Here is a 22375-nt window from a genome sequence, read left to right on the forward strand (position 1 = left end):
CTTTGTACAAAAAGGTAAGAGTGGATTGATTTGCATTCTTCTACATGCTAACCACCAGTTGAAACAGCACCATTTGTTGAAAATGCTGTCTTTTTTTCCACTGGATTGTTTTAGCTCCTTTGTCAAAGATCAAGTGACCATAGGTGTGTGGGTTCATTTCTGGGTCTTCAATTCTATTCCATTGATCTACCTGCCTGTCACTGTAACAATACCATGCAGTTTTTATCAAATTGCTCTCTAGTACAGCTGGAGGTCAGGGATGGTGATTCCACCAAAAGTTCTTATATTGTTGAGGATAGTTTTCACTATCCTGGGCTTTTTGTTTTTCCAGATGTCTTAGTCAGGGTTTCTATTCCTGGACAAAACTTCATGACCAAGAAGCAAGTTGGGGAGGAAAGGGTTTATTCGGCTTACACTTCCATACTGCTGTTCATCACCAAGGAAATCAGGACTGGAACTCAAGCAGGTCAGGAAGCAGGAGCTGATGCAGAGGCCATAGAGGGATGTTCCTTACTGGCTTGCTTCCCCTGGCTTGCTCAGCCTGCTCTCTTATAGAACCCAAGACTACCAGCCCATGGATGGTCCCACTCACAAGGGGCCCTCCCCCTTGATCACTAATTGAGAAAATGCCTTACAGCTGGATCTCATGGAGGCATCTCCTCAACTGAAGCTCCTTTCTCTGTGATAACTCCAGCTTGTGTCAAGTTGGCACACAAAACCAGCCAGCACACCAGATGAATTTGCAAATGCACCCATTTTCTTAACGTGGAAGTCTGTGGACCATCAACAGGAACTTGAATGCATACCTGTGTGTGCTCTTCTTTTCTTCATGGTGTTTTGCATTAATCTAGATCTTTAATAGATTAGAATGTCCATGTTCCTTTCTAAGAATGTTCCTCCTAACCCCAAACTCCCAAAGTCCATTTCATTGGTAAAATAGCATTGTCTTTATTGAGTTTGTGACAAAATCAAGCTTCTCTGAAGAGGGTCTCACTCATGCTCCTACATCATTATTTAAGAATACACAATTATTTAAGAATACACAACTTATACCAATTCCTTACAGAGAGAGAGAGAGAGAGAGAGAGAGAGAGAGAGAGAGAGAGAGAGAATATCAAATCCACAGAGTGGAAAAATGACTAGGATCTAAGAATCAGACCTGGGGTTTTCTGAAGTTCTCCAGTTCAAATTCTCATTTTTTTTTTTTTTGTTAGAAAAGAAAACTGAGCTCTATGGAAAAGTGTAAAGGAGTCACGTATCCCACAGTTTTAGCCCCATATTTCTACCTCACATTCATTATGATTGCGTTCAAAACCAGTGTACTAAAATGTAAGCTGATATTCAAAGTGTCCACCTATTATTTTAACACCTTAATAGAGTGCCAGTGATTTTTATTTAACTGAGAACCACTGCTGTCTTTCCCAGTAAGCTGTGAGCTTCTTGTGGGCAGTAGCCATCTCTTATATCTGATCTATATTCCCTACAACTTTCAGTGGGTTTGGGATATTTGATGACTCTTGCATTGACTGATTGCAGATTAATAGTAGGGCAAACTAAGAGGTTTTTTTTTTCCTGCAAATTGATTTCAACTTACGCCCAGGCACCCCAAAGACTGAAACATAGCCAGCTCCCCAGTGAACCCGCAAACTTCTTTTTATTGTCTGTCTAGATCCAGTTCAAGTTCTTTAATTTTGTTGTTCAGTTCACCTTGACATTGGTGTATCAGTAAAGTTTATTTGACATAATTATTAAAGAGCAAATTGGAATGGTTATTAGAATTCCTGAGACAAGTAGCTAGACTCTTGCCTAAAGTGTGGAGAATAAAAATGGGGGGCAGGGGGAGGAGTGTGCTTCTGAAGAGATTATAGAGGCTAGAAGAGGGGGATCATCGAGTTTCCAGGCTCGCTGCTCTCTCTTACCCTCAGGTCTAGCCTGCACACTCCATTTCTACCTCGGTTGGCTCCCACCACTTTCCCCCTCCACTCCACTCCTTTTCTCTTCCTGCCAGCATCCACGCCCATGGATTTCACTTACACTCCTAACACTTAGGGACTAACTTATCTACAATATTAGCATCACAAAACTTGAAGGAAAAAAAAACACACACACACAATGAAGATGTGAACTAAGATTCTACTGCAAAATAAACACAGATATTTCTCTCCCTCCCTGCTCAAAAGAGAAATCGATTTGGTTGGTTATTCATTCATGAGATCAGCACTCAAGGAGAATTCAATGTGTCCTTAGTGTGCTGCCAGGTCCTGTAACAGACATAGACATGAGCCCCAATTCCTGACATCAACGGGTTTGATAGCATACATTTTTTTTGTAACCTTAAATAATGAATGGAATTTTTTTTTTCCACTTAAACACAATGTCTCTATGTAACTTGGACCAGCCTGGAAATCACCAGGTAGACCAGCCTGACCTCTAAATCCCAAAGATCTGCCTGCCTCCTGAGAGTTGGGGTTGAATGTGTTTGCTACCGTACCAGCCTGGAAACTCTTTAAGGACCAAAAGTTCCTGCATGTTTCCCATAATGCCTCATGTTTATTATAATGAAGCTGAAACACACCTGCAACAGAACAAAGTACTTACACATTCAACACACAGCCACTTACTAAAAGTTTGTATTGTTGGAGCATCACGTAACAAAGGCATGCAGATACCCAGAGACCGCATCGCTAATTCTAATGGGAAGTGGAAACAGAAAGAAATAAATTATCCATTCTTGTTATTCACCATAGCTATAGTTGTTAAAGTTTTCATAAAAACTGAGGTGGCAATGCAGAATTGCTGCTCTAGGGGACATTCGTGGTTAGGACTCTACAAGCCTGGGTCATAATATTTTTTTGTCAAGCAATCCACAGGTGATCTCACTTTACACGTGTTTCTGCCCAAAGGATTTATACAATGTAAGATAGAATGCCAGTTCATTTTAACGTTGGCTCCAGTCAACGCTGCCCACATAAAGTAGTTTCCTCCAAGATCTGCATGCTCTGGGAAGTATACCATACGCTACTGAATCTTAGAACACCAGATGGCAATCAGTCCTCTGGCCAGGCTGAACAGAGAAAGTCACCAACGACAAACACAGAGATGCTAAAAATGCAGCGCTCGACAGACACAAACAGAGAGTGGTGAGACATCGTCTTCAGAGAAGCTCGGGCAGGTGAGACGCCTCAGTTGGTGAGGGAGCTTATCAATCCTAATAACCCAAGTTCACTTCTTGGAACCCACATGGTACGAGAAGAAAACAAGGCAACTCCTGTGAGTAATTCTGACCTCCACACATGCAGCACACACACACACACACACGTGCATACATACATACATATATACATACATACATAGATGCATACATATACACACACATATATACTTATATATAAGCAAACATACATATGAAAAGAAGCTAGAAGCTGAAGAGAACTCCTCAGAAGTTCTTTACGTGTTTGAGAGCAGATTACAGAGTTTGTGGACTCCATGGGGACAAGAAGGCTGGAGAGTTAGTGATCAGGGGAGGGAATTCTGTGCCCTTCAGGGATAAAACAAAGCTAGGGTGTCTGAACAGACAGCAGTGGAGGAGGGTGTGAGCAATCCCTGCTTGCTGCAGCTCACAATAGCGATTACAGGTGAAGAAGAATCCCGCACAATGCTCAGCCAGTCCCCCAGGGAGATCGATGGCCACATTTGAACCCCCGGCCTGTCTTGCAGCTGCAATGGCCATGGGATCTGTGGCCTGACACTTTCTCAATGTAGTGATTTGTACTGAGCCTGTCACTAGCTCAGCGGGAGGTAAAATTTACTTGACAGTGTTTCCTGGCTCTCTCCCAGCCTCAGCCTTGAGTGCCAAGCAAGAGCGAGCAAGTGAGCGGGTGGGAGTGCTGAGTGAGTGGGTGGGTGCCAGGCGTGGGGAGTCCTTAAGATGTGCAGCCCTGGGAGCGAGCAGGAGAGTGAAGGGCCTAGGGAGACTTAAGCAAGACTGGGGGCACAGGTGCCAAGCAAGCATGCCCCCCCACACCACCAATCCTTGCCCTCCATCCTGACTTCAGTAGGTAACGCTCAACATGCCTGGTCTCCATGGCAATGGACTCATCGCTGAAACTCATTCAATCCTCCCCACCCCCATTTTCAAAGCTCACGGTGAAGTTCTGCTATTCTCTGGTTCCACTGGCTCGCTGTTAAACTGCAGATGTGAGCCATTCACCGTATGCGCGCCACTCATTTAAACCTTTAGCCTTCTTCAGGCAGGGTGACAACATTTGGGATTTCGGAGGTTTTTTTTTTGTTGTTGTTGTTGTTTGACCTACGAGAGTCTTGAGTTTAGGCCAAAAAAACTCCCAGGCCCAGGATGAATGTGTTTCAGACCTCACTTTCTGTCAGGAGGCCAAGTGGACTTGGGAGAGAGGGTGGGGCCGTCTGCGGAGACGTGATTTTTCAGTTTTGCCCTTTGCCTCTGGAGCCAGGGCTCTGGCCCACAGCCAGCCGCTCGGGAGAGAAGATTATGGTGTTTTCTAGGTAATTTTAAAGAGTACAGCCCAAAGCAAAGTCAGGTGGTTTCGAGTCTGCGTTGAATTTCTCATGTTCGGGATTTGTCATGAGCCGGGTTTTCGACAGAGCTACATTTTAAATGATGAAGGGGGTTGCAGCCGTCTGGAGATGGGCATGTTTTGGTTGTTTGCTAATGACCTCTGCTTTTGCTTATGTGGCGTCTTGTTAACAAATTGAAATGTAGCGAAATAAAACATTCTCTTTCTTTCCTGCTTTCGTTTTTCCTTTTTTTTTAAAACTCCTTCTTTCTCTTCTTTTTTTAAACAATAGGAACCGTTACGATAAACTGTCAAAACTGGGCTATAGATATTGGTTATTGTAGCATCATTAATACTGTGCAAAAATAAATTAGTCACTTTGGCAATCAAACACATTCTTCTTATCTCCCGTCTGTGCTTTAAACAGAGCCTTCTCCTTGTGTTTGATAGGTCCTATTGTTAAGAGAACTGCAGAAATGTATTCAAAAATTCTTTGAAAATTTTCCAACTTCGGGAACCTATTCAGCAGTAATTAGCCTTCAAGGCGGCTGCTCAGGAGCGCTTGGCAGGGGGCTGCTCTTGAGTCTAAAAGTACACCCCAGGCCCTGCATGAGAGGGTGTCAGCTTTAGGACCCGTGCCAGCTGAACCTACCCTGCCTGCCCTTTCACCACATCCCACATCACCTCCTGGACCTCTGGAAGCTGAGGCAGAGGATACAGGGAGTGGAAAAAAATCAGACCAAAATAACCTCTGAACTCAAGTGCAGAGAATCATGCCTAAGGACGAGGAAGTAGCTCAATGAGCAAAGTGCTCGCTGTGGATGAGGAGGAGGTGAGTTGGAATCCCCAGTGCCCCTGTACAAAACCAGGATTGGCAACCCATATCTCCGAGACAGGAACAGCAGGATCCCAGGGGCAACCAGCCTAGCCATCAGTGAGTTTCCAGGCTCAGTGATAGCCCTGTCAATCAATCAATCAATCAATCAATCAATAGATGAATAAATAAGGTTAAAAAAACAGTGGAGAAAGCCATCTATCACTGGCCTCCACATCTTCAGGCACAGACAAATATGCTTGCATGTAGATACATGCACATACATGCATACAGTACACATAGATAGATATTAAAAGTCAATAGAAAATAACTGTTACCTCAGGCAAGAGACTGACTCACTACAACAGGGCTGCTATTTCCTAGTTTAGTTTGGGCAGATCCCTGGGATAGTTTGTGCCGAGACAATATCGCTTTCCATGGAATGTTCTTTTCCCTGTCATAAGTGCTTGTCTGTCACAAGATTGTTTCAGAGTGACAGGCATGATATAAGCCAAGTTGAGGTTTTTTTTCAAAAGGTTTTGCCGCCTCCAGAAATGAAGCACGTATTTTATATTCATTACAGGCATCTTTTTCCCTTCACCAGAAGGTACAGTAGAGCTAACAGAAGAACAACTATCACTGGTCCCAAAGGGACGTGCTCAAAGAAGACAGAGGTAGCTGCTTAGAAACAGGGTGTGTCTCGTACTGTCAGAGACCCTTCCATGGAGGCAGAAATGTCAGTAGATAAACCCCAGAGGGCACCGGTGGGTGAGAGGAAGACGGAAGGCTGTACTGCTTTAAGTTCTGAGTTGAGTAGGCCTGCCTGAGAAAAGAGAGGCCTCAACAGTAGAACTGTATCTCCTCACAGATCTGATACCAAAGTGCCACGAGGGCCAGCTTCTTGTCATAGAGCCTCTCCGTAACCTATAACAGTCTTAGCTCTGTCTCCAGGCACACTTCCCCCTGGATGTGTCTGGGTCCTAATCTCTCCTCGTAAAGACATTGTTCATACTGGGTTACCCTCCCCAAAGCCAAATTTAAACATAATTACCTGCTAGAAGGCTTTATCTCCAAATACAGCAACCACATTCTAAGGTACTAAGAATAAAGACCTCAGGACAGGAGTTTAATTTTGGAACCACTGCCACTCTTCCTATAATGAGAACTGAGGCGACTTCGGTATCCCGGTTTACCCTTGCGTACCAACCAAAACCAAACTCGTTCAGCATCACAGGCTACACAGGACATCTCTTCACCACCCTGTTTCCTACTACCTGAGTGCTGCAGTTTCTCCAATACTAACTAACACCCAGGGCCAGCAGGACCCTGAGGGGAAGTACAGTCGGTGAGATGAGGCTGCTCTGAGAGTTGGCTCTGCTGATCGTGAATGGAAAGACCGTCTTATGCAGGAGTACCACCTTGGCTCATGATCTGCCCAGGTGCCGCTGGTGCACAGTGCTTGCTTGAATCTAGGCTCTGTACCATTCAGTTTCCTAGCATGACTCTTTCACATGTCTGGTGGACAGACACATGAGACTATCCCAGGAGAGCTGTATCATCTCTGTCTTTCACATGTACATACAGTACATACACATCATTTGAAATGCAAGAGTTACATGCAAAGAATTCATGGCTATATACTGGTGTGTTTTTAAACTTATCTAAAGCTAAGTTTCTATCTGTTTTCAATGAGAGGGAACATATTGGATGTTTAATTTCTTTTTCTCCTAGGGTACAAAGACTGGCCACTCCTGGCTAGAGTCCCCACACAGCTTTCCAGAGTGGCTGAGCTGGTCTGTAGTCCCAGCAGCAGTGTGTGAGAGCTGTTTTGTCCCATACCCTCACAGCCATCTGTCGCCATTTTTCCTTCACGGTAGTCATTCTAAGTGGGATAAGAGCAGATCTTTGTGTGGTTTTGGTGTGCCCTTCGCGTGAAGGTATGAGTGTTGGACATTTTTCCGTGTATGTATTACACGGTGGCTCTTCTTTTGAGAGCTCTTTACTCCCTTGCCCATGTATTGCCTAGATGGCTGTGTTTGGGGCTTTAACTTTTGCTCGCCTGCCTGTCGGGTGCACAGCTTCTTCCCGCCCTTTCTTAACCAACACTGTTGCTCGTTTCACACCACTGTGTTGTCCTCACCACCATCGGTGAGACCTGAGCCGGTAAATGCAAGGGATTCCCCTCAGCAGCCATTGCCTAACCCTGGCTACTGCTCAACCTTTCTGCTCTCTCCATCCTGGATTGTGTTCCACTGCTTGCCCTTGGCATAGCCTTTTCCTCTTAATGACATTTTTTCCTGACCCTTAACACTTCTTGTAAAAAGTACCTAACCCTGTCTTAACTCCGTGACTGTATTTCCATGTCAGCTTAACCCGAGTGTCACTTCCAGACCCAAATGCATCAGGTTTAAAGTCTCAATCGCATCTTTTCATTTCTTGCTCAATTTCTTCTGTCTCGTATTCAGCGAAAGGTACCCACCATTCAGCCCTCCATACACAGAAAAGATGTAAAGTTGTACATGAATATTACACATCTTCAGACGTAGTTAGTGCATGGCACGTTTCTCAATGCATACTTAATAAATGAGCACGTATTGCATCAGGAACTTTTTTTCCCCTCTTTCCCAGAATTTACTTTTTATTCACATTACATTCCAGTCACAGACACACTCCCTCCTCTTCTCTCAGTCATTCTATTTCAAATTCCTCCCATACTACCTCCCCCTTTCTCCTCAGAGAAGGGGAAACCCCCTTTAGATACCACCAACCCTGGGACATATAGTCCTAGCAGTACTAAGCCCCCTCTCTCCCACTAAAGCCCAACCTGGTCATCCAGGTAGGGGAAGGAGACCAAAACAGCCCATATGTCCACGATCAAAATTATTATTATTTTATCTATGTGAACAAATGCTCAGACCTCCTGGAGATTTCCCGGCTCTTGCCTTGACTACTAGCTGGGAATGCCACCCTGACTATGCGACTGGCATGCTTTGTTCTCTCCTCCATGACGCTCTTCCTTCCCATCTGTCAGGGTCTCTAACATCTTTCAAAGTAGGCCTCCTCAGCTGTCCTAGGCAATACATTCCTGGCGTATATCAGATGTCAACCTTAAAGCTCATCTTAGAATTCCTCTGGCATCTATCAACTGTAGCACAGAATGAGCACCTAGCTACATACCTGTTCTCTGTCTTTAGCATAAATAAAACAGGGAAGCGGGGTGTTTCCCAGGCATTCTCAGGTTTGGGAAAGTCCTTGCTGAGTTTTACCCAGGAGTGTGTCTTGGAGAAAGAATTGCCATTGCTCATTTCTTACAACAGGACAGTCTCTGCCCCTCCTGGTATCTTGCTTCTGTTTCACTACCAGCTTGCAGTAGTCACTCACCAGGATGGCGGCAACGGCCTGTCCCTGTTAGAGCTCTCTGTTGAGTGTTTGTTCTTAACTTTGCATGATACATAATCGGGAAGATACGAAAGATCTTTTTGGAATATGGTGTGATAACAGATTTTCTTAGTATTCATTTCAGACTGCCTATTCTCCTACCTGTATTGTCAGTGCTTGAGAGCAGAGTCAGATCTTGATTCCTATTGATTGCCTAAGGTAGAAAGATGGCTGCTATCCTACCTGAAATGTGTGCTCAGTAAAAGAAAGTTAGAGCATCTGCAGCTGGGATAAATGCTCTCTAGGAGGATGTCATTTTAACAACGGGGCTCTTCGCATGGGTGTTCCTGCTACCATGCTCTTAAATACCCAAAATATCAGAAGGAAAATACACACTGTACAAGCTAAACTATACTTATAACTTCTGCAAGCAAGAAGATGAACAAAATTGGGAAGGTTTACTGGAGAACAGAAAACAGAATTTGTCCACAACTCCAAAGGTCTGTTGGTGCCTTTCTGACAAACTCACTATCAAGCAGTGTCTGATTTATTTGATTTTTTTTTTCCTTTATGGCCATTTTTATCCTCTCTCCTCTCCCTTCTTAGCATCAGAGAGTAAATATTAAAATTGGATTTGATAAATCTGCCTGCGCTGTCACCAATTCTGTCCTGCTGCCTGTATCTGTTGCATCCTTTTTAAAAAGCTCACCCACGCAGAATACTTTAACCATGAAAGAAACCGCAGAAGGAATCGTACAGCCGCCTCCCAACTTGCCCTGTATGCATCCTTCCTGTCCCTGACTTCCATAGCCCTCCTCAACACTCGCCCGCGAACACATGCCTTTGAGCTGCTGAATATGTATGCAGACATGTGTGACTAATTCATATAACTACAAACACTTTGGGGACTTAAAATTCACCCAGCTCACTGGACTTTCTCATTGTGCAAGACGTATGGGCTTGGTACATCCTTTGTTTTGCTCTCTCAACTAGCAGGGGAGGGGAATGTCAGGCTCTGTATTTTCATGATATATTGTATAGGTTACCTTCTCAAGCAGAGCCTTTTAAATAATATTTTTGGGTTAAGGGAGAATTGCACACCATCAACTTACTTATAAAATTAAAGGCTTTCCCCCTCCCCCCAGGCCCCTGCATTAATTATCATTGTATATCTAATATCGTAAGACAAATATGATCGCAGTTTTTACCCCAAAGTAGTTGTTTGGCGTATCAAACCAATAGAGATTCATCTTGATGAGCTCCCCGTGACCTGTTAATTGTGTAGTAATTGTTAAAAGTAATCCAAGGAATCCTGTGGCTACTTCTAACATCCTGAATGCCCTCGCCTCACCTTACCTCACATTTACTTCCTGTTTGTTTCTTCAATAGAAAGTAATTCCAGCTTGGTTAAACAGAATGGAATAGACAAGAAATCTGGTGCAAAGATATGGCGAACTCAAGCAGAATCTCTTGAACTTTTGCTTCAGCAAAGTTAAGAGAAATGTGTTCACTATGTTAGTATCACCTATTATATAAAAGGCACGGTACATTTATCATAAGATACATAAGCAAGATGAGCTATCAGACTTCATTCTGGTTCTGAATGTACATGCAATACACACACACACACACACACACACTCCTAACAGTTATATTTAAATGTAGTGAGTTCACCAATATCACATTAGCTTTGGTAACTGGAAAATACCAACCTGCCTGTTTGTGAAATAAATATGATGGGGAACTCTAATAGAATCTATTGTTCGAGGTTTGCAGTTTAAATTTTTTTTTAATTTGTGCATTTACAACATTTACTTCAATGCTGTCTTCTGTTGTTCGTGAACTCACAATAGCTGTCACTACCTGCACAACACTGGGCCTCTCAAAAATGCATCACCGACAGGAGAACTCATGAGACCCCAGCCCTCCCTAAGGGACTATCACACCTTCATGGCTTCTGGATAGGCTAGGAATGGGAGTGAGGTTGCAACTCCTAAGTTGTCCTTGCTCAAGTGACTAACACCACACCCATGTTCATGGAAGCAACCCTAATTAAAAACACTAGTCACCAAAAAGTTTAAAATCCATCAAAAGAGTAGGGGCCTCATGAGAAGAGGAACAGTTCAGCAGGAGTGTAAGGGGAGTAAAAAAGATTAATTGGGGAAATACAATTTTAGTATTTGGTATATGTGTGTGTTACATTTGTGTGTGTGTGTGTGTGTGCATATAAAATTATGAAAGAATAAATTTTAAATTTGGTGCAGGATTGATGATAGCAGTCAATTAGAAGAGCACTTACCTGCCATGCACAAAGTTCTGTTTTGTCTCTAGGATTGCATAAAGCCAGAGGATCAGGAGTTCAAGGTCATCCTCAGCTTACATAGTCAGGCCAGTGCAACCATAGCTACCTGATCCCTTGCCTCAAACAAGTTCAACAGCAAAAGAGTGTTTCCATCAAGATGGTTTGTAAGGTTGATGTGACAGTGGAGATCACCACTTAAAACCGTTTCGATGAAAATATTTTGCTGTGTCGCCTACTAGCTAATGAGATACAATTGTACAACCTGACATCAAAGTCATAATAAATAAGCAGACACTGCCTGATTTGTTTTATTCTTCTAATTCTTCATGACTTCATGGTACAGACACAACCACATGTCTTGCTTCTTCTAGGTCTAGTCCATTCTCCCTCTTTGTACCTCCAATCCTTCACACTGGTATTCACATCTTCTGTCCATCTTTCTGGGTCTCTCTAATCATCCTGATCCTCGTGGATACACAGAATTTATTTATTTGTTTGTTTGTTCATTTGTTTATTTAGCCTAACTAATATGATGCTAGTTATGAAACTCCTCAGTCACCGTAGCAACAGAACTAGGAAACATGCAAACAATTCAGGGGACTCTTTCGAACCCTAACCCCTCAGCCACCGTAGCAACAGAACTGGGAAACATGCAAACAAATCAGGGGACTCTTTCGAACCTGCTTGCCCCTTTCTGTTGCTCTGCTCTTCCAAAAGAAAGAGTGTGGCTTGAGAGAAGGCCTGTTGAAGAAATGAAGCAACTCAGCTCATCCCACTGTTAGAGACATGATCCTCCTCTCTGCAAGCCCTAAGAGCTGCTCCCCTGGCTTAGCGTTTTCACAGTGTGTCCATAAAAATGTGTGACACTAGAAAACCAGTTTTAAAGAACCTTGAGGTCCAGCTAACATTCATAAAAGTGTCAGTGTGGGAAACACTCCGTTTAAGAATTAGGCAAAGCTTGTAGCTTTCCCCATGGCTTTGAGCACTCACATACTAGTCAAAACCTGTGAATATGTATACATTCTTTTTTTATGGATAATTGGGCTCTTTATTGGTGGCGCCTCCTGGATTAAGAGGATTCCTCCATGCAAATCAGCTGTTGAGGAAGGCAGAGCAACAAAGAACACCTTTCATGTGGCTTCGAATCTCAGGTAACAGGCTGCTACATTTAGACAGAGACAAACGTCAAATTCCTGGATGCCCATAATCGTCTTTCATATTGTTTTAAATCAATTAGTTAATGTTAAAGTCCTCAAATAGTTTTGCTTAAAGTACAAAACCAACATGCTGTACATGTTCCATTGAGAATGGTTCCCCAAAGTTTTAATGTCTAAGCTTCAACTCGTGGACAGGAAGACAAGCTCATCACACAGCCGACATACAGATTGCTTCAGTAACAGGCTGCAGAAGTTAAGATAAATAAGACATACTGTCGTCATTAGAAGGACCTCAAGTTAAGTCACACACAAAGCTTTCCAGAGATGGCACCACATTGGGCCCACCTCTCTGGGGCCAAGAGGAGTTGGTGTCTTTGCTTTGGTTTGTGAATTTCGGTTTAACCACTTTTTTTTTTAACCACTTTTTTTTTAACCACTTTCTTTTTTATGATAGAAGCATCCATTTTGTATGAGCTTAAAGTCTGGTCTTTTTTTCTTTGTTAAAGTGATAATGTGGTCTCAAATTTCAATAGTTCCTGGAAGAACTGGCTGTCTCTTTGTTTTAATTGCTTCTCAGGGACCACAGGACAGTTTTTGGAGGATATCTTCATGTTACTCATTTTGGTCATCGTCCTTCTCCCCAACAGAATATTGTTTCTAGGTTGTGTCTTTTTGTTTTCCTTCTGTGTCAAAACTCCAAGTTAAAAACTATTACTAGTTTTCTACCCTTTCCCCTATCTATCTGCTTACTGTCCCCTAAACAATACCCCTCCCCAACAAATGAAATGTTCCCAGATTGGGTAAGCACGCCCATGTCTGCTTGGAAAGTTGACCATGCTGGAAAATGCTGTAACAGGAACAGTTTCAGTCTCTGGCCTTTGGGATACTAAATTATGTTGGGACCCTTGGAGGTTCCCCCATAAATGAAGAAGACAAAGAACACAGAGGAAAATGAACATTTCCATCTCTGACATGTCAGGAGAGGGAAGCCAGCCCTAAAGAAATCATTTCTGAGTTAACAGGTTGGTGAATGGGCAAGCCTGTGTGTTTTCACAAGTAACTGGGTTGTTTCTGAGTCTGTGGAAGAATGTTGATTATTGTAAGGTTTTGTTTCTGTAACCATATCTCACCGACTAACACAGATTCCATGTTTCTGATTTTTTCAGTTGATCAACGAAAGAAACTATTACAGCTCCCATCCTATTTCAAATTTCCGAATTTTATGATACTATTTTACTGACTTAGAAAGTTTAGAAAGCGTTTTAAAATTTTTTGGAAACTCCTGGTCCAAGTTCTAAGAACACCAAGTAAGATGGGCTCAGAGATAATACATACCATTGAACAGCACTTTAGAAAGACAGAATCTTCCGTAAGCTTTACCTCACCCCTTCCTTGCTGTGTGGTATAACCATGGCACACAGCAGAGCTGCCCTAACATCTTAAAGCTAAGGAGAACCCAGTGATCAGAGAGCCTCCTTCCCATCTTACACATAACGAAACTGTCATTCAAAGGTCTAAGGTGGCATTTTCTGAGGGCTGTAGTTTCCTGTCTTTCCTTCCCTTTCTGGCTGGCCCTAGCATTGTTACTCTGCTTTCAGTGGCCAGCATTGTAGCCCCCTCCGAGAGGCTCCCAGTCAGAGAACCAGAGCCAAGTCTCTGCCTGCTTGCTCATTTTATTCCACTTTCCAAGGCACCGCCGTCTGCTCTTCTGGCTAAAGGACAGTCCCCATCCTGTTCCTAGCATGTTAGAGAATTTTCTTTTCCTCCCGCCTAATGCTAATGACCCCGCGGAAGTGTGGGTGATGCCCTCAAAATCATTAATAACTGGTTTAGGGAAGAAAAAAAAAACAGTCATTAATAATTTTTTAACGGTTTGTACAAATCATTTAGTGTGTGCTTAGTAAATATTGGTTGAATTGAACAGGAGTGTAAAGAATAAGGGTCAATGGACTTGTCGTCCTCTCTATAAAGACTGAAGACCAGATTGAAGGACCCTAAAGTGCCTGCAAACACGGAATATGCCTGATGCTAGAAACCCTGAGACCAAAAGCTACCTCCCCTCCTCCACAATCTCTGTGGCTTTATGAGTTACTAACCTCCCTAAGCTATAATTTTCTCTTCTGTAAACACCATCTACCTTACAGAAATTTTATGCGGATTAAGTCAGACAATGTGTGTACAGAGCCTGGTCCTCAGCAAACCTTCTTTCCTGCCTTTCACATGAGTCGGTGCTGGCCAACCGCTCTGCTTTGTCTGAAAAGTCAGCAGGGCCGTGTAGCTTCACGCACGTAATCGGAATGGCAGACTGGAGGCCTGATGAAGCCTAAGGCCGAGGCTTTCTTTCAGTGGTGCGCCACACATGCACAGGTTGTGAATGATGATGGTTTCCTTTTCCTTTTCTTGACACGTTGCTGATGCTAAGCATGGCGTTTGAAAGGAAAACATACAGGTGAAGGGGGCGTTGTCCAGTGAAATTTGACTGCTTTGCAAAACACTTGCTACAGCAATATCCTTTGGAGCAATATTTAGTTAACTGAATGACCTTGGGTATTTTTCTAGAGTACATGTTTTAAATCATGACGCCTCTATGACTTTGATATACACAGAGGATATTGTGAAATTCCTCCTCAAAAGCATTGACAGTGTTTGTTGCCATACTGTCCTTTGAAAATCTGTGGTATTCTAAAACCAAAAGCCATGCTATAACAAATTGGTGGGCTCTGAAGTTTCCGTTACACAGACTCCAAAGCAATGTTCTTGAGATTGATGAATATCAAGGTCCTTTTGCAAAATGTTAGTATTTCATGATATTAGCATTTACCATACATTTTTAAAACATTAAGCATTTGAAGATGATCTTTAATAATGTGATACTTGGAGACAAAATAAAATAGAATGATAAAAATCATGTATTGAACAAAGTGTAATTGCTATTCAAAATAGTACTGGTGTACAAGTGACATTTGCCTGCACTGGTATTTTATGCCTCTATGCTACACGGGAGCTAGCGGTCTGTCGATAGAAGCCCAGAGCATACAGTAATGAGTTTAGTAAGTTTTCCAACCTATCAACTTATCAACGTTAAACAGAGCCTTTGAAATGTAACACCTCCTCCCTTTTCCCAAGCACACACCTACTATGGACAAGCGTTGCTTTCATGGTGACTTTTGTAATAGAAGGTTCGGCCTTGGGGGGGGGGGCGGGGCGGTGATGAGGAGGCTTCAGAGACACAAGAGAAGAAGAGCATCTCAATCAATTTGGTGAACAGGAAAAAAAACAAAAAACCTGAGGCGCAGTAATATGAAGAAGAGCAGTTACGCCCAGAGGGTTCAAAAGTGGTGTCTCAGGATATAGTATAATTTTTTATCAACTTTATCAGGAAAGAAAATATCAAAAGGGGGGAAAAAAGGAAGACTCTCATAAAACGAACAGGATAGTTTTTAAAGGGATTGCCGTGTCTTGTGTTGACAGCTCCTTGGAGAGGGATGGGGTTTTTAATTGATCAAAACAATAATGGCAGGTGTGTTGTGTGTTTGTTGTATGATTGCATGTGTGCCCATATCTGCATCTCTGTGTGCTTATATGAACTATTGACTGAGTGAGAAAGAATACAAAGAATCCACACTTTAAATCACACATGTCTTTGACTCTAAAAGAAATATATTGTATTCTCTAACTACTAGTAGCCAGTTAGGCATAAAATCAAGAGTCTGTGATGACATTTTATTTTTTAAAAAAGAGTCAGATTGTAATATACATGATGGTCAGAGAGAAGGATCAGCTATTTCGTACTTTCTTTTGGATAAATAAGGCAAAATGATGCAATCATGCTATTAGGTAATAATTTGATACTTGGATTGTCTAGTAAAAGTATGTTATCTAATATAAACAACGAGAAGAAGGCATAAGCAGTAGCTGATAAACAAATAATTTTGGTTTCTAGTCATATTACAGAAATGAGATTTTAAAACATGTTTATATAGAAATTATAGAATAATAATATTACATCACTATAAAACAAATGTTTAGTTTGTTCCTTCTTGGTGTTTCGATGGAGGGTATTTTTTTTTTCAAATTATACTCCTTCAGAGATACTTTTGAAGTTAAAAATATGATGCATCTATCTCTTTAAAAAAATCACACACAAACATTCACATACTCACTCATACACACACACACACACACACACACACACTGGTTTATCTACAATCTGTGTTGCCTTAATCTATCTAAACTTTGTTTGCATCAAAACAATTACTTTTACATGTCAAGGAAATGCAAATAATGGGAATTATAGTTACTCCCATAACAAGTTGGTGCATTTTGTTTCGGTTAAAGAACTGTGGGTTTGCACTGATTCTCGCCACTCCAATCTCGGCACATGTACTGTGGGCATCTCGAATTCACAAGCAGCACACATTTGCAGTTCTCGCTGATAACTTGGAGCGGATTTCCTACAGATGTGTTCTTTGAATATCCAAGGCAGAAAGGATTTGATTGTTACATTGTATGTTATCTTTTCTTGATCTTATGGCCCTGGCCTGTGTAGACATTCCACAGAGCAGGAGAAGAAAGTGCAGACAGCTGACTGGAGGAAGAAGACAAAAATTCCCATTGTTTAGATTTCTGTCAGAGGATATAAGAATAGTTAATTTCTTTTATCTCTGGGGCTTTCATTATCATTTAAATTTCATTTTACATTAATTGATCAGGGATTAGTAAAGCCATTATGCAGAAATTAGAATAAGACAAGCCAGATGGAATGAATAATTCATAAAGTCCAATTACGTTTTATTTCTGGTGTACTTTCAAACTTGCCTCTGACTTCTGTGCTATTTTGATGTGACAATATTCGCTGGAAATCAAGTGTGCCATTTTAATTTATTATATCCCTCTGGGGTAGAGGCATTTGTATGCAGTGGAAGAATGTTCTGTGTTTCCCCCCCAGAACATCAACTTTAGGGGTCTTGGAAATCCTTGGTGATTTAGAAAGGATGTCATATTTTCTGTGTAAGTTCAGAGGTTCTAGAATGAGCCACATTGCTCCACTTGGTTCTAGAGAACTAACCCCATACAGGTCTTGAATGGAGAGATTTCCACTTTTCCTGTAAGAGCGGAAACCCGCATTTAAAGGTATTTGTCCCCTTTCCTCGCCGCACAAAAAGAGTTAAAATATGAATCTGGCCTGCGGTTAGACTGGAAGAAGCCACCGTTGCTGCAGCGACAAGGGAGGACCACGAGGTGGCACACGTTGCCTTCGGTGCAGAGGCAGGGTCGCCAGGGACCTCCCGGGCTTCGGAGCATCCCAGCAGGTCCAAGCCCCTCAGCCCACTGCTGGGCTCAGGCTCCCGCGACCTGCACAGCTTGGCCCGGCAAGAATTCCGAGCTAATGGCAGTCGCGTCCACCTGTCTGGAATGTCGCTTACAACTGTGTCTGAAACCGCCTCGCTCCGCGGGTCCCGGCCCCGGCCCATTCAGAGTACCCCCCACCCCCGGGGATTTATTTCTGCCACTGGACAGTTGTAGTCACATTAAAGCTCCGGTTCACCTTCTCGAGGACTTTCATCTCGGGAAGTTTTATGACACTTGGTGAATGTGCAAAGTTTTTAATTAGGCTCTCTAGACAGCCCGAGGCGGCGGCAGCGCCACTAAGTCTTCACGGTCTCTCTGCTTTACAGCACAACAAGCCGCTCTACTCCTTTGAAGACAATGCAGACTATGTGTACGATGTCATGTGGTCCCCCGTGCATCCCGCGCTCTTTGCCTGCGTGGACGGGATGGGGCGCTTGGACCTCTGGAACCTCAACAGTGACACCGAGGTGAGCGACAGGCGCCCGGGCTCAGGGATGGGAGGGGGCACCCGGGCCACTCTGCAGTCTGGTTCTTCCTGGGGCAAAAAAAAAAAAAAAAAGCCTTTTGTGGACAGACCCTCCAATTGCCTCTGGGCACAGTCCATTGCCCTCACTCCCAACCCCCCAATTCTTGACTACCCAGAAAGGGAACTAGCAGATCTAGCAGATGCATTGGCCAAAACTCCATGTCACTTCATTCCTAAACTGTAACAGATCTTAGACAGTTAACGACTCTGCCCCACGCACACCTTTTTCCCACAAGAGCACAAAGTGTGTTCCCACTTTTCCCTAAGGGGAAGGACACATAGTGTTGAAATAACTTTATTGGCAGAGACTTGGGAAAGTAAGCTTTTGTAGGTGCTGTTTTTAGACTGGATTATTGAAATGAGGTTACTCTGCCAACGCTGGCTATTTGTGCAATTTCTGTTTCGACTCCATTGAAGACGGTCCTCTACGCAGCTTTCTGTTTAGTTCTACCGTCCATTTGATTTTTTTACTAAGGGAATATTTCTTGTCTACAATATTGAACAAACTCAATTCGCTTTTAAAAAAGGATTTTAACCATGTCACATTTAAAGTCAGTCACAAGTGAAAAATGCCTATTTCAAAAACAAACAAAAACAAACAACAACAACAACAAACCAAAAACAGTTGATAACAAAATGATTATTTTTTTAAAGTATGGCATCTGCCTTGTTCCTCCTCTTCTAATCCCTCAAAAGTATTGAAGGTCTAATTCAGGGCCTTGGGAATGATGTTGCTGTCAGGGAACATGTTACATGAATAGTATGTGTCCTAAAATGGCCTCTGCATCATTTCTTGGTGTTTGGTTCAGTTACAAATACACAGGAGAAGAATCCATGGTGCAAGGTATATGTCAAGTAAAGCAGGCCTTTTGAAGTCCTTGGAGCAGGAAGCCATTCAGCCTTTTTAATTAAGGATCCTAAGGTTGGAGGACTTGAAGGAGGGGCACGGGAGGCTAGGATTTTCTGTGGGAGGGGACAGGGGAATTTCCTTCAGGTGGTGTCCTGCCTGGGTACCTTTAAGTGCACAGATAACCTGTAACTACCACCAGACCGATGTGTTTCTATTTCGGCCGTTTTTCCTTTCACCTCCGAGAACTACAGGGAAAGAAAGTTACGTAATGAAGGATCTTTGAAAATGATCAGAAGGCATGAGTGAGATGCCCATCATTTGGGATGCTGAAATGTTTATAACATCACTGCATTTAATAGTAAGATGCTATTACCTTACATTGTAATGGTTTCCCAAAGTCTTTCATCACCGTTGATTAAAATCATATTGCTTCTATTTGCTAGAAGAAACTCACTTGAAGCAACCAAAAAAAAAAAAAAAAAAAAAAAAAAAACACCTCAAAACTGCTTTCCAGACTTGGGAGTGTGCTGTATCACAAAGCAGGCCAGTCTGGGATGCTTCCATGATACCCGGATCCAAAGCGTGCGAAGGGATGTAGTGGCCCACATCCTCCTTAATAACTTCCACCTAACTCTCTCTCTCTCTCTCTCTCTCTCTCTCTCTCTCTCTCTCTCTCTCTCTCCATAAAAGGAAAGCAATATCTTGACACTGCCTTCTCTTTCTATAGGTATCAAAGAGAGAAACTCAGAGAAGTTTTGTGCTTAACATTTAAAAACTCACAGTTGAGTCCAGGACCTCACAGTTTAAAACTAATTTTTTTTTTTTTTTTTTAGATTTAAGTGAGATTAGTGAGAAATCTATTTAAAATAGATTTTTAAAAGACAGAGGGAGCCGACGTTCCCCATCTGCTGTGTTGTTCTTGAAATTATTGTAGTTTTAAACCAAGTTGTCCCACCCCCACCCCACCCCTTGGCAAAAATGGCTATTTTCCCTTGATGCAAGTGAGTCTTACTGCTTAGTAATTTATGCTATATACATCTTGTATTTGCAATTAAAATGACTGTGCCATAAAAACATGAGAATACTTATGAAATCAAAGTTGGAAGACACATGCAAAGAGCATGCAGATTATTTTAATACAGATTTTCAAATTTGAGCTTCAAATACCACAAATTATTACAGATGCATTTTCCTTCTTGTACTCATTTATTTTTAGCATATAAAATATGATAGCATATTTTATTTTTTATATTTTTTATTTTTTATAATAGCTACAAAAAGAAAGCATTTTGAGTAATCTTTCAAAAGTGACTTCAGTTATATTATTTACATTTCAAGTAAACTAATTTCTTTAGAAGCACGTTAGACATTGTTTTAACTACATGAGAAGGTCACGGTTTTTTAAATTAATTCTTTAGCTGTGTTCCTGTGAAGATTAAACATTTTACTCAGCTTTTAGATTATTCAAGATTAAATCTTATGTGATACTTCTAAGTCAGTGCTCATAACAAACTTTGAAGGTTCTACAGGTGAATCATGACTTGGTTTCCAGGCCAGCCCAGCAATAATAAAGTGTATTGACAGAATTATAGTCTATCTAAATTCGCATTGTTTTTATTCTTTGCAAGGTTTGGTTAAAAATTCAGACTCCAACTTGCACAGCAGGGACCTTGATAGTAGAAATTGGGTTGTTTTTTGTTTTTTTTTTTAAATGAGCTGGGGATTTTCATTTTACGTTTTTGTTCACAATTGACATGCAATGACTTAAGCAGGTGAAAAGAATATTTTATTGATTTCAAGATGAAGTTTAAACGTAGATTCTTACATATGATGGAGTTTTTATAGCTGTTTTAAAGATAGGAATTGGCTCAATAATTTCCCGTAAACAGATGGTTTCGACCCTGTGACTAGCTGCATGCTGAGGTGCTATGTTGCAGAGCGTGCTGTGTTTCCATGTTGGCGAGACTTACTGAGCACAGGTCTCACAGAGGGGCAGGAAATGCTCGCAGTGGCCTTCTTCCATCTTTCTTCCCGTTTTTTCCTTTCCCATGTACCATTGTCTCTCTCATTGTTATTTCCGAATCAACAACCTTATAGAAGGCTCGGGAGTTAGTTCTAAACAATTATAAACTTCCAACCTTGAAGACAAGAGTACACACACCGACAGAAGAGGGATCGAGTCACTCGAAATCCTCTCTCCACACACCACGGTTCTTGAGATAGACAGACAGACAGACTGACTGACCACAAGTTCTATTTCAGCATTGCCCAGTTCACTGATATGATTATTAGCCCAATTATCAATGGTTGTGGATTTCCAGTGTTTGTAAAAGGAGTCACACACATAGCCACATTTTAATAGGATGTCTCTGTAAGGACAGTGACAACCTTGTGGACCATTCTCCGTATCTTGGTGTTGGCACAGGGAGAAAGAATGATAAAAGAATAAAAGGAAAGGTTATGATTGATTCTTCAAGTTTTGTTTTTTTTTTAACCTGTACACACATTGTTTTTAAATTTTATCTACATTGCTGTTTTGCTTCCACATACATCTGTATGAGGGTGTCAGTTCTCCTGGAACTGTAACAACAGGCAGTTGTGCACTGCTGTGTGGGTGCTGGGACTTGAATCTGGGCCTTTGGAAGAGCTGCCAGTGTTCTTGACTGCTGAGCCATCTCTTTAGCCTCCTTAACTGTATACTTTTTTCCTCTGATCACCCACTTTCTGGTAAGGTGGATAATTCTCTAAGAATCAGTGCACGTATGCTCGTATTGTTATGAAGACTCAAGTTATTTGAACAACTGACTTGTTTTTCTACCCTACCATTGCCTTTTATAGATCCTCAGTCTTTGTAAAAATAACAAGCGTCTCTCCCCTCCCCCGACATATCCGACATGATCTGATGGTCAAGCATTGCATTTAGCTGTCATGCTTCTATGCTGGACATACACTTGACAAAAATCCAGAGAGATTCCTGCCGTGGGCTGCCACGACGGTGGGAAAGTATGTCCGTTTTCCCTTTTTGTTTCTCGTTTCTACTCCCTAAGTCAGTGGAGCGTATGATTCCAGAACAATGAATCCCGTTCACCCTTTCTCATGGGTAGAAATGGCTTTGTCCACTGGAAGGCAGTTGTGGTTCATGGAGTAAAACACATCACTGTATATTAGTATAGTTAAATTCATATTCATTTTTTGTGTCATAACCCCTTCGGCAGGTGCCAACAGCAAGTGTGGCCATCGAGGGGGCATCTGCCCTAAACCGTGTTCGCTGGGCACAGGGTGGCAAGGAAGTTGCTGTAGGGGACTCAGAAGGCCGCATTTGGATCTACGATGTTGGAGAGGTATGTGTTTTGTTTTGTTTTGTTTTGTTTTGTTTTGTTTTGTTTTGTTTTGTTTTGTTTTGTTTTGGGACAGGAGTTTGGCTTGTGTTTCCACTTTAAAGACCTGCTGAAACTATTAACAAG

The 22375-nt window shown here is 42.1% G+C and overlaps 1 protein-coding gene across 7 annotated transcripts in view; it reads left to right on the plus strand.

Moving 5' to 3' along the window:
• Dync1i1 (dynein cytoplasmic 1 intermediate chain 1) overlaps window positions 1-22375 on the plus strand; it is a 302449-nt gene that overhangs the window by 262234 nt on the left and 17840 nt on the right. For all 7 annotated transcript variants that reach the window (XM_021191724.1, XM_021191723.1, XM_021191726.1 and 4 more), the window contains 2 exons: window positions 17862-18002; window positions 22127-22252. In XM_021191724.1, coding sequence (XP_021047383.1) covers window positions 17862-18002; window positions 22127-22252 — 267 coding nt within the window. The remainder of the gene's footprint in view (window positions 1-17861; window positions 18003-22126; window positions 22253-22375) is intronic.

This window comes from Mus pahari, chromosome 2 (assembly GCF_900095145.1).
Source record: "Mus pahari chromosome 2, PAHARI_EIJ_v1.1, whole genome shotgun sequence".
Classification (NCBI taxonomy): Eukaryota; Metazoa; Chordata; class Mammalia; order Rodentia; family Muridae; genus Mus; species Mus pahari.